General features: G+C 38.4%; 1 protein-coding gene across 3 annotated transcripts in view; it reads left to right on the forward strand.

Annotated features, from left to right (window-relative positions):
• The window catches only part of uvrag (UV radiation resistance associated gene), a 91,152-nt gene that overhangs the window by 43,801 nt on the left and 33,453 nt on the right, over positions 1-13,898 (forward strand). For all 3 annotated transcript variants that reach the window (XM_077547022.1, XM_077547021.1, XM_077547024.1), the window contains exon 13: positions 10,018-10,093. In XM_077547022.1, the coding sequence (XP_077403148.1) occupies positions 10,018-10,093 (76 nt within the window). The remainder of the gene's footprint in view (positions 1-10,017; positions 10,094-13,898) is intronic.

Consider the following 13,898-nt stretch of genomic DNA (forward strand, 5'->3'; position numbering starts at 1 on the left):
CTTGATTTGTTATCTTACGATGGCGTATTAAGGCCACATATACATTTTTTTAGGGTGGGGGCAAAAATTTGTGACTTTATAACGTGGCAAATTTGAGAGAAAAAAATTGTAAATATGTGAGTTTATAAAGTGGCAAAATTGTGAGAAAAAAACCCTCAGAAACTTACGAAAAATTCATGTAGCGTACTACTTGGATATTTGTGCCAATACTTTTCGGTCGGGTTTTCAAATAAGGAGATAGTAATTGCTTTAGCAGAGATTGAAATGTTGGGTACGACCAGCGACAGACGCCTCGCTTTGCGATGGTCCATGGTCAATCATTTAAGTTAATTTGTTAAAATGTATATTTACTTGTACATTTATATTTCCAGAATTATTTATATTTTTTTGTACAAGTACGGTAGCTAAGTTGATGTGTCGAATCTGTTGCTCTCCGTCATTCACTAGCATTTACCTAAAGTATGCTAGCTTCTGATTGGTTAGTGTTAGTCAGCTGATAGGATGTCAGGAAGTGTTGTCGCTCTAGCTGCCGCGTATGACAAGTAAAGTTTAAATTAAGAATGAATCAGTCTCCATCCTGCTTTTTCATTTCATAATCAGTGTTCCAATAACCACCAACGAATCCTCACATTAGACTATAGCTATGCTACGTGTAATTCTCGTAATTCTTGTAAGTTTCTGAGTTTTTTGTCTCGCAAATTTGCCACTTAAATTTGCTACTTTATGAACTCACAAATTTGCGAGTTTACAAAGTGGCAAATTTGTGAGTTTTTTTTCCAGAGTTAAATAGTGTGTAGAGAAGGTGTTAATTCACAGTTGATCGCCTAGAGTTATAGATCACCTCCACAGTGTTAAATTGTCTCCGCCTTTCACCTGCTCATGTCCAGTTTGAGAGAGACAAGTCAGCGCCATTTTCCTTGTCCCCCTTTCTTCCTTGCTTATCACTGGGAAATACTGATTCTTGACAGACAAAAGGAGTTTGGGGCCATGGATTCGTTTTCAGTTTGGCTGTGGTAAACATTAACATAGCCTACTTCAAATGCTCTCTTCAAAAGAGTTGTTGGGTTAAAGTTAAAGTACTGGTGAAAGTAATTAGTTTATTCCCTTTTTGAGAATAAATTGACACTGCCTTCAAATACAATCATGTCTTTGTCAAGACTTTGTTAGTCAAGGCAAGGCTTGAACCCAATTCTATTGTCCTCTGGTATTTTGAAGCAGGCCACTGTTTGAAATACTCTTTCATTGTATGAAAAAGAGATGTGAAAATTGACTCTCTGGCACTCGGACTGATCTTCTGAAGTTAGTGGACCCTAACGACATGTTGCGCCCACATTTTCATTCAAGTGTAGAGCCCAGATAAAGCTTGGGGGTGATCTGGAAAGATGCAATCCAGATGTCCGGTGTTTGAGAACAGTGGCCAGCCATTTCAATAGCAAGCGCAGACAGCGCTTAGATCTAGCCTCAAGTATAAAGGTAATCATTTAAAATTAAATAAATATAGAAAAATATATTTAATGTAAAGTGAAATTGTATGAATGCGCTTATTACCACTTTGATGAAACCAAAATCCACACTGTTGAGGTAGGCTCAGTCAAGTTTATTGTATGAATGAATAATAGGGGTAGGAGGCCAACGAACAGAATTTGTGAGCTCAAAGAAAAGCAGTGATTGTTCCAGGGCTTCAACAGTTTCATGTCTCTTAGAGGCACCATTTGCACAGTAGGAGAAGGGGGAAGCACATTCAAAATGATGAATTTACATTATTTCCAATATTTTACTACTGTTACAAGCTTGGTAGAAAATAATAGAAGTAGAAAAATTTGATTAATCGTGATTAATTATGGAAACGTGAGTGATTAATTAAAAAAAATAATAATTATCGCTTGATAGTACTGTAAATTCCTTTTCATTACATTACATTATTGGTGTTGAAGTGCTGCTTTAACAATTGAAAAGGCCTGTCTGTTGTGCTCTTTTCCTACTCATCTTTGTCTTCAGACTCTGGGCTGTTTGAGAACATGCACCACTCGCCTAGTCGCAACAGTTTTGCTCCAACACTAGTCATGTGTTATGAAAGTCATCATGGTAATGAAAGTCAATTGGCCCAGTAGCACAGCGGGTGAACTGCATGAGACAGAACCACAACCCCAAAACGGAGTCATTTTATATAAAGCAAATAAAGTGGGTGTAAATAATTTTTAACTCATTCAAACGCAAAAACATATAAATATGTTTTTTTGTACTTTGTCCTGCACTCCCCAAAACGTATTTATACATTAAAAAAAAGTTTTTTATGCTAGCGCATACAGAAGGCTTTGATACAGCTCCTGACATGAAGAGGCGGCTTAAAGCAATGGTACTTATTACAAAAGACGGACAGCAGGTGGCAGCAGAGTATAATATATCAACCAGAGCTATGTTGCAACAAGCTCTTTTTCCCAGTGTTTTCAACAGGTTTGTGAATAATGATGAAACTTAGCTATATTCTAATGCTAATTGCTGCAAAATGGAAACCAATACAACAAATGTTTTTTCCCTGATGAAAGAATAGACTCTAATCTTTCTTTTGGTAGGTTCTGTGTTTTTAGAGCAATACAACACAATATTCTGTGGACCTTGCAAAATCAGTCAAAATCCAGTAAAACAGCCGGGAGCGAAGGTTGCTTCAGTGATAATGGCTCGGAGGGAACTAGTCAAGATGTCTGGGAACTGTTTTAAATTGTGGGGAAAAAAGCGCATGTCCTTTGTAAGAGATTTATTTTTTATATTTGTATGTAAAATATAAAAGTAAACAACCAAAGGAATAGAGCAAGTTTGAACACTGTTGTAGAAGCTGGGATCAGGATACCCCTGGATATTCTCAAGAACTGTGATGAAAACTTAGTATGACAGAGCAAGCAGCAACCACACTCAGGAGACACTTTAAACAGTAAAGATCAAGATGGCAAAACCGTTATACTGGAGTCTCAAGTGCAGCAACGGCCATTAAAAGAGCTTTCACTGACAGATGGTTACTGTAATCATTTCTCAGATATTGAAAATTGCAGCTCACTGTGATTTATATACTAACCACTGCCATAAGCAGGCTTAGATGATGACCTCTGTCTTGTATAAAATTACACATTTAAAACACCTGAAATCTCAAAAGCATGCGCCGATTAAAACTAGAGTATGTATACACTGGCTTGGTCTCATTTTACGTCGCAATTGTAGTTTTATAGTGTTGAAAATAGTAATTGGGAATTCTTAAGCAGGCAAGCTGACATGTGGCGAGCTCAGTCTTTGTATACACGATAGCCGGTCAGCCAGGAACCAGTCTTCCCACAGTATTTTCAGCAACCTAAGTGAAGCCAAGTTTGACCACCCACCCGCATAGTTATCTCCTTCTTTACAGCCTTTCTCCTAACACAGGGGAAATAGAGATGAAAAATTCTGGTGGTTTGCACCCACACAACTATAACTGCAATATTACATACTATTTATCAAAGCTGCATAATGGCACAATGTGCTGATATGAATTTGGCCCTTCTCTTTCTGGGTTGATAATTCTTGTAAAATGACAAAATACACTTCCTGCTTCAAAATGGTACAAGACAAAATACATGGTGTCCCCCCCCAAAGCTTGACATCTTTTGAAATGTATTTAGAAAATACATTACAAATGATATTTAAAAGAGAGATTTTCAAATGTACATAGAATGCCTTCACAAAGTTCAAGTTGAGTAGGTGGTTCCCATCCCGGGTAAAAATGGGTCGTTTGTTGGCCCTTTATCTCTTAATTTTAATGATAAAGATATGAGGCAGGACACGTAAACCCATTTTTCAATGCCGCGGTGCCCTTGAAACTCCACTCGAGTGCTTTTGGCCGGCGGGCTTGCGTGAACCATGGAGTGGGTGGTGGACGCATGACGCGCTTAGCCGTCAACGGGCACGACTGCATGGTTTGGGACAGACAATCTTAAATTTAATGATGAAGATTTGAGGCAGGACACGTAAACCCATTTTGACCCGTGGGACTGCATCGTGGCGGTGCCCCCGAAACTCGAGCGTTGTGGCCGGCGCGGGTCTGCGTGAACCATGGGGAGGGTGGCAGGCGGCGCGCTGAGCCGTCTGACAACGGCGACAGACGGCAGTGTGCACACACTGTAAAAAAAACACACCAAAAAAAAAGCAAGCTGTAAAAAAAAAAAAAAAAAGCATGCTGAAAAAAATCAGCGAGGCCGCGAAAGATGAACCCACGAGAAACGAGGGAACACACTTATGTCCATTTTTATCATTTTCTTTACATTTATGGATGAAACTGAATGCAGACATCCCAAAAATTTAATAAATCAATAAATAAAAGGGCATAAGTTTTTTTCACAGGACAGTAACGATATATATCTGTGTACATAAATGTCTGGTGAGATAGCTTTGAAGGCTTGATTAGAAGTGGGTTTGTCACCGGTATTTTAGAAGAGGCAAAACAGTGCAGCTTGACTTTTTACTTGAAATTTGTTTTTATTGGTCCTTTCCCGTTGTATGCGGAATTTGAATACAGTCTTTTAGGTAGCTTGATTGAGTCGGTGTGCTGATTATACGTCATATTCAGGTGGACATGTTGAGCTCATCCACATCTAAAAATAACAATAAAACAGGCATACCAGCTGCAAGTGCACATTAGAGCAACATCATTTTCAGTGTTTTATGTTTATTTTACACTCAATCCTTCGGATAAGCATTACACTGTTCGCCCCCCAGAATATTCCTCCAGAAATGTAATTAATTTAACAGTGTTTAATGTAGAGGACAGCTTCAGTGTACGCAGCTGCCACTGGCCAAGTGATTAAAGGTCTTCCATTTCCGCTCTGTGCTTTCCCTTTCATTTCTCCCATGCATGTTCCAATTGTAGTAACAACTGTACGGTTTGCGTTCAGTGATTCTGATTGTTACATAGCTTTGCACTTTTTCACTCATGTTTCTTGGTAGATATCTGTTGGTCCTGATCATCACAATTGTGTGCTTCCATCCAAGTTGCATACGTCTATGCTAGTGCTTCCACTGTGTCTTCACCCTCGCACTTCCTTCCTCACTCCCCACTGGTGTGTAATATTATAGTTGACTGTCCCAGGGTGGAATTCCTGGTGTCTGGTGAACCGGAGTCTTTCTAGTGTGATTTTAGACACAGTGGACAGCAGTCATTAATCACCTAGCTATGACAGAGCCGTTGTGTGATCATGTATTTTCTACGTGTCTTGGAAGTTTGTTTTCCTTTCATGCATCCTCAGCTGAAAGCATAACCTATCTCTTGGTGGGGTAGTGATATTAACTCATTCACTCGCAGCCATTTTCACTGAAGCAACCCCATTCGCTTCTGGCTGTTTTACTGGATTTTGACAGATTTTGCAAGGCCCACAGATAATATAAAAACATGGAACATACCAAAAGAAATATTAGAGTCTCTTCTTTCATCAGGAAAAAAAGTATATTTGTATCGGTTTCCGCTTTGCAGCAATTAGCATTAGAATATAGCTAAGTTTCATCATTATTCACAAATCTGTTTACACACTGGGGAAAAACGCCTTTTTGCAACATGGCTCTAGTTGATCTCTTATACTCTGCTACCACCTACTGGCCGTGTTTGTAATAACTACAATTGCTTCAAGCATTTTCTTCAGTTCAGAAGCTGCATCAAAGCCTTCTGTATGCTCTAGCATAAAAAACATAAGAAACTTATAAATATGTCTTTGGGAGCATGGTAATATTTAAAATATAACATATTTATACGTTTTTGGGAGCAAATGAGTTAAGAATGCCTGTTGTGTAGTGTTTTTCTCTCTCTGTTAGCTATTTCCTATTGCTGAGACATGACCTTCTGCACGGGGTCCTGGCTAAATGTATGGCTGAGTTAAAACTGAAACATCTTTTAATTTCACAGCTTTCATAGTATCAACATGTTAGTTTTATTGAACTGGGAGATTATGCTTTTTTCATTTATGACAGTTTCCAAGTGTTGTTATTTTACTTTTACATTATTCTAATATTTCCAAAATACACAAAGGAATAAGAATTGTAACACAGTTAACATCCCCTTGTGTCACTCTGGTTCAAATTATTTACTTACTAGTAGTGGTTGTGCCTCATGCAAATGATCGATTGCTCACCGCCATCCTTTACTGTGGGACTCTGGCACTACAGTAGGTGGCAGTGGCGTTCTTGTTGTCAGAAATTGTGCAAGGTGTATTAACTCCTCTACTTAGAAAGCCAAACACCCCCCCCCCCCCCGCATGCAAATGACCTAATTTACGAACGCACAAAAACTCCCGGCGCAATTCGGTTGACTGAATTTCCCCATCTGCGCGTGCTTAGTGGATTACACGCTCCCTAATTGCTCCATTTATACCAGTTAGCGCCGCGCAAGAGCTACGCTAACATTTAGTGCAGTGGTCCCCAGCCTTTTTCCCACCACGGACTGGTTCAAAAAACCTTCGTGAACCATCAACCCAGTTGTGGGGGAGGTTGGTCGGCTGTTTGGCGGCTGATTAATAAAAGGCTACAACAACAAATGCAAATCCACTGTATTTTTATCTACCTGTACTCACAGCACAAACACCATAACAAGGGTAACAAAAACGCTTTAATATGGTGAGTTCACTATGGTAATGCTTATGAATGATACGAGTAACACAAAAACTGGAGTACTTTGTAGATATAACAATAAATGTGAAGCCACATTTTTATGTAACTATATTAGCAGCACCCTCCTTAAATGCGCCAACATAAGGCACCACAGAACAAATCTAAAGTCCATGAGTAACTCATTCACTGTAACGCTAAATTAAGAGTCGCTCGCCGCAGAGCGGGCCATCATGCGTGGGAATCACTTATAGCTTTTAAGTCCATGCGTCTTTCTTTTTCTTCTTGGTCATAGGCTCCTGTGTTGTCTCTTCACTGGGCCTCTTTGCCGTTGAGAAGAAACTTTCCAAATATGTCTGTTTCTTACTCATTTTGCTAACTTGTCGATTAGCATCAGCACTACGCGACTGAGATAATTAGCATCTTGACTTGCGTCAAGAGTCCGTCGTAAACAGAGAGAATCCGAACACTTTTCAAAGTAAAATATTGGTTTAAGTCCATAGCTAACTGTCAAAAGTGTACTTGCATGTAAAAAAAAAAAACACAGCTTCCAATGACATCACACCATTTGATCCGAGTCGACAAATTATGATTCGATTTTTAATTTGCCACGCCCACTCGAACAAATGTTCAACTGACCACCTATTTGTGCACAGGGCTGTTGATAACACTGTTAGCTAACACTAATATAGAGCTCTGCTCTATAACCTTTTGGCTTTTACATTATACTGTAAATGTAGCCTGAAGTGTCCAGGCAGGCCTTGAAACTGTCTGACAAACTTAAGTGGCAATCCCTGAAAAGTTATGTCAAGAGTTATCAGGCGGCAGGAACATCTGAATCTTTGCTAGGTATGCAACTTTAAACTGCCATTAGCGCGATCTCATGGCAGACAGAAGAGTCCAGTGAAGTCCTACTTATTTTCTTCTATACAATCCTCCTGCCGCAGGTTATAGTAAAAGGGGTAAAGAGCCTCAGTTTGCTCTCACACAGGATTAACAAAGGACCTGAAGCCTGGGGGGAAGACACAAACACAGAAAACGAAGCTTACAGTGCCCGCTTATATGGAGACATACAATATAGACACACATCACACATGCTCACTCACACGTCTGCTAACGTGTGAATAACGCCTTTGTGTCAAACTGTTGCATCTTGCAGGGCTTCATGATTTCACACAAAAATGTACCTTGTGATTGAAAAATGGTCAGGCAACAATGACTGTTAGCCACATCACCGCCACACTACTCCCTCTCATAATTAATAGGGCTGTCACTATAGATTATTTTTAGAATCGATTATTCTATAGATTCCATCAATTAATCGAATAAAGGGATGCAAATTTATTTTGCATTAAAGTGTATTACAAAAGCACCACCCCCCTCCCCCATTACGGTTTAACCAATTATTATTGTTCCTTTAGTGTTTTTTAGTAATAAAAAACAACCAAACATCATTCAGCAATAACAATGAGATTAATTGATCTTGCACTCATCAACCTTTTTGAAACTAATTCAGTCACTGGTTAGGTCATTGTTTTCCATAGTAAAAATATATGTTTTTTATTACATATAAAATCTATTCAGTCTACTCTGACGAAGGACTACAGAAATCTGAGAAGACTTACTGTTGAGAGACTGAAATTGCACAATTTGGACAATTTAATTTTAAACAATGACTCTAAACAATTACTCAATTATTAAAAAAGTAGATTAATTTGATAATCAATTAATTTTGATAGCTCTAATAATTAATTCCGGCTTTTGTGTTGCGAATCGGGAGAAGCAGCTGAGCAGACGGGCTAACGGACTTTCACAGCCGCGTGGAGCAAAGGAGCATGTGCCGGGTCCCTCAAACTCATGAACGCACGGACCACTTATCGAATAAAGGCTGTTCCCAGGGCCATAGCTAGTCTTTTGGGGCACAGGGCAAACACAGCCAGCCCAGCCCCCCACCAATAATAATATTTTATCAGGAAAGGTTTTTGGTGTTAAAGAGCTTCTATACAATGGTGTAATAACCCTTAAGGAAGTGTTCTTTCAGTTTTGCTAGATAGGTAATTTTGTAAGACTCGAATTGCTGAACTTATTGCAAATCAGCAGTCAGGACGCTGACTCTCATCACTCAACTCAACTCTATATTTATAGAGCACTTTAAAACAACCACCGCTGTTTTCTTAAGGTCGAACCCAGGGCCAACAGGTACAATGAAAACAGCAGAGGCGCCAGAATTGAACCCTGTGGAACACCATACCAATCAATCCGTTGTACATGTGAATTCACATTGCACATATTCATCCGATCGCTTTCTGCTTTTGCTCGACATAGTTAGTATGAAGGGATTAAAACGGTCAAGAAATCACACAACATACTATAACAAAAGTCACAGGTCGACTACTGAGCGCACCAAAGAGAGGCCAAGCCATGTCACGTGATCACCTGCAGCTAAGGATGGCCAAGCGTGGCGTGTCATCACCAATCAACCTTCACCGAACCCCTGAGACTGACTCACCGAACGCCTAGGGTTTGATCGAGCCCAGATTAAGAACCCCTGAGTGCAAGCATTATTCTTTCATTGCTACAAAGGTGAAAGTACAGTTCTTATGGGGTTTGAAAGGTTATGGGTTTGATTAGATTTGGGTTACTGCCAAGGTTAAGGTGAAACATTTGGTCTCAGAGTTTAGATAGAACAAATGTATGCCTTGTGGAGATAATTCAAAGTCTTCAAAAGTGTTTTGGTGCAAACATGCATGTGCTTGTGTCAGCATTATCTGACCCATTATAATCAGATATATGCAGTTAATAACAGAAAAGGATGACAAAATCCTGGTAACAACGAAAATTTTCCAACTATGAATGTCAGCATATTGTTCAGGTTCAACGTTGTACATCTGGCTGGCACCAATGGGATTTCCACACTGTATGGATAGGAAAGCTTCTATTTGTTGGAAATGGTCTGAATGATCAGGTTGTTTGGACTCTTCCACCTTCAGTTTGATTTTACAGTTTAACAGGATATTGGGGTAGTGTTAATGTGGAGGTCTCATAGTTGCAGAGCCAGCTTCTTCAAACATCTGCAAAGGTTCTCTATCATAAACGCTGCTGGCTACATGAACTGAAACTTTCAACATGAATTATTTGCAAAGATCAACATTCTTTTTGATAATAATAAAAATTAGCAAGCAATACAAACAGGCAACAATCCTGTAATGCACTGAAATTGGCTTGCATTGTAAAATGTCAAAGAGTTATACAGTATTTTGTAGTAGCAAAAGCCAATGCTTAGTTGGCTCGCAAGTATTTGTCTGAAGGTGTCAGCTTGTCTTGCAGACAATTGAAAAAAAAAAATGCTGAAAAGTTGCTGAAGTCTTGTTGATTTATTTTTCTTTCTCCTGTCATTCACAGATTCCCTTTGTATCCCCGAGGAGAGCGGTTTCATTTTGAATATGGCGTCTACTTGCTCAACAAGAACATTGCTCAGGTGAAACATCAACACACGTCCAGCGCGATGAATGCAAATCACACGATAAAACGTTGACGACAACATTTTAGGGGGAGAAATGTATTTATTGTACTGAGGATGTAGTTTAAGATAAACAAAATCTACGTATTCAGTTTATGTAATCATTTGATCGATTGACAGACAAAGGTGGGATTTCACAGTACCTTTCATAATGTATTCGTATTAAAATCAAAGTTCAACAGTAAAAGAGTTAAGTAGCAGTAATTCAAACGTTTTGTTTTTTTAAATCCTTATCTAAATTTACTTAAACCATATGTTGTTGTTTTTTTACATGCATTTTACATTTTTTTAAATGATAATGTTGAATAATAGCTTTGTAGCTGTAAAGACCTGAAATTTACTATTGTACAAGCACTGGAGGAGCCAAAGGGGGAGGTCGGGGTGGCACGTGCCCCCGCTCAAATAAAACTGGACCCCGCAGGTGCCAAATGATTGCCATATCACGTGGCACCGCATGTATCAGACGCCTACTAATTGTTATGTCCCTCCTTCACAGTAGGTAGCGCTATGTACCACAATATGTTGTAATCCACCTCAATAGAAGTCTGGAGAAGAATAATCTACCGAGTCCCAAAATTATAGTTAAGATATGCTTCTCTACTTTTCCCATCACCACCCAAAAAAAACGAACAACTTTAGTGGAGAGTTGAACTCTTGACCAATCTGTTCCTATTGATGTACACGTAATGTGCATTAGCAGTTCATACAAAACGTTTCACTTCTGAAGAACATTTAGACAGTTGTTGTGGCATTCTTTTGCTGTGTAAGGAGCTATTTTGAGCTATTTTGAGCTGTTTTGGGTTAACATACTCCTGTTGTTTATACTTTACACAACAACAAATGGTATTAACAAGATATGTTATTGTTGTTCCACACAAGTTATCATGAGCTCCACATGTGGATCCACCTGTGTAACACATGACGCTCGACATCTGTTTTAGAATGACCCAAGTTTGAATCTTGCATTGGTTTTATGGCGAGAGGTGAAAACGATCTGCTGAGTCTGTAAGTCCGTCTGTCTGGATCTCATTTGCTACAAGATTCCTTTGAACCATCATTTACGTGATTGTGTGTTAGTTTTGCTTTATTAATGTTGTTGTTTATCAAATGAAAACATTTGACTCTTGATTTATCGCAACTAATTTCGTCGCTTAAGATTTAATTTTCAAGGCAGTAACATGTGTCTTTTATCAGTGGTTAAATTAAACTTTCAGCAAGAGTTAACATCTGATGGCACCCCATGGAAGATTCATGAAGTCGACTTGTCTGAGATCATACCATCATGGTGTATGCCTTTGATAACGGAAAAAAAAAAAAAAGGATGACAGCTCGCCGCTATTCAAGTTTAAAGGTGGGAATTATGCTTTTAGAAGATGACTGGGCACCAGATTTTCAAGAGTAGATGAAGGCACCTTATATCTTTAGGTTCTGATTTTCTACATTTATGTGCAATTACCACTGTATAGCAGGTGACACTTGCAAATAGTGTAAAGTTGGAGCCATTTTCCTGTGGCGTGTCAGAGCCGTAATGAAAAGTTCTAACTTGCATATTTCTTCTCGCTAGATCTTCTTGCTTGATTGTTAAAGGGTCCATAAGGCGTGTACTGGAGGTTCAATTGTAACTTTGAATCAATCATGGAGTGGTACGTGGCCCAATGGTAACAAGTTAACTTTGGGTGCACATTTACAAATGACTGTATTTGACTGTATCTACAATTAGAGGATGAGCAAATGGTCTTGGATTTTTTTTGTCTTTCTTTTCAACATCTTGTTATAGTTAGAGAAATGAAGTCTATACTGCATATAGGCTGTTAACTCCGAATTTATGAATAATATATGCTTTTTATTTTAAGGATTACTGACCGACTGTCAGAGGTGGCAAATCCAGGTCCAGAAAGTAAAAACCCTGCCACAGTTTGGCTTTAGCCTCAGGTGCTAGCTAGCTAGTTTCCTAGCTAGCTCCCCAGGTGCTTGTTTACCTGCTAGGGAGCTAGCTAGCTAGCGCGAGGGGCTAAAGTCAAACTGTGGCAGGGTTTTTACTTTCTGGACCTGGATTTGCCATCGGCTGACTGTATACTTTGAAGCTACACTCAATTACCTTGCCAAGAGAAGCTCATCCATATTGTTCCCTAAAATGGTATTTGAATGGCTTACAAGCTAAACAGTGCATTCAATGCAATGCTTCAATGTTTAAAAAATGACTTACCAGGTTTGTTACTAAGCAATTTAACAGTGGCACATCTATAATCCATCTAATCCAGTTGCATATGATTATGACAGTCGATCATAGAAGTAGTAGACATGTGACAGTCAATGAATTAGTGGCCATTGCAAGGCAGAGAGAGATTCATTTTTGTGACACATCTCTCGGTTTCATTAGTTAGAAGCTCTCATTACTAGGGCTGATAATAATAGTTATTATTTTTCCACTGAGAATATTTAAATAATTTCCTCTATTATAGGCCAAGGAAAGGTATAGTGTTGAGAGTTCAAAGTAAGATTGTGTTGTACAAAAGAATGTGCCAAAAGCCTTAAAATCCAGTCGTTAAATTTCTGTCTGCAAATCTGAAGTAAAGATAAATTTCAACATCAAAATTAGATGGTTAACTTCAGTTGTGTGACTGTAGCCATTTCTAATTAGAGCTGTCAATATTAATCAATTAAGTAATCAATTATTAAATTAATCGACAGCTATTTTAATAATCACGTAATCGTCCAAATCCTCTGATTTCAGCATATCAACAGCAATTGTTCACTGATTTCTGTAGTCCTTCATGAAAGAAGACTGGTTATCTTCTGTGTTTAAGCAAAATAAGACATTTGCAAACATCTGTTTTTACTTTGGAAAACAATAACCAAACCGGTAACATAGTACAACATCAATCCCCCTTTTTTTTTTTTAATCACTGTACAAATACGAAGTACGAAATAACCACCAATCACTGGTTGATAGACTGTAATCATGGGGGGAAAAAATGTAATACACTTTAATGCAAAATTAAAATGAATCTGATTAGTCGATACATCGATTCTAAAAATATTCGATAGTGACAGCACTATTTTCAATCATTGGTATCACTTTTTAATAAAGAAGTACTTTGCTCTTTTTCCTGGATACTAGATATTAACATCCTGCCATATTGCCAATTTCTGTTAATTTGTATTTGAAAATAGGTTAGGCTATAAGGACTATTTGGACTGAAATCTTGCCACTTCAATCCTATTTTTAATCATAACTGTAAAATATGCTGTGTGTATGTGTGTGGCACATCAAATGCTGGAGATATATATATATATATATATATATTATTATTATTATTTTATTTTTTTTCTTACAGAGCATGACTTTTTATGTATGTATTTATTCATTTACTGAGAATGCAATATCTTGCCACAATTTAGTATGGTGAACCAAGACCCTTTCTACATACCTACTTGTCAAGTTATGGCTTAATCCAGTAGAAAACTGAAACATCAACCAAATCCTTGTTGGCTTACTTCTTATGGTTACTTTCAGTATTCCCTGTTCCAAGTAATAGTTGGCTATATTGTTGTGAAATAGCCATGTGGGGCTGCTTAGAAGACAACGATGCGATACAAAATATCCTGGTTTTTCGGAAGTATGGGCTGAGCTCAATCAGTTCTCGGTCACTAAACATGATATATCATATTTTGTGGGCCTCAGGTGCAGGAAACTAAGTATTGGGAACTAAAACACAGCAAATCTGTTGCTGGCTAACCTGGTCAGCACAGGGTTCATCTT

This window comes from Vanacampus margaritifer, chromosome 16, assembly GCF_051991255.1.
Source record: "Vanacampus margaritifer isolate UIUO_Vmar chromosome 16, RoL_Vmar_1.0, whole genome shotgun sequence".
NCBI lineage: Eukaryota > Metazoa > Chordata > Actinopteri > Syngnathiformes > Syngnathidae > Vanacampus > Vanacampus margaritifer.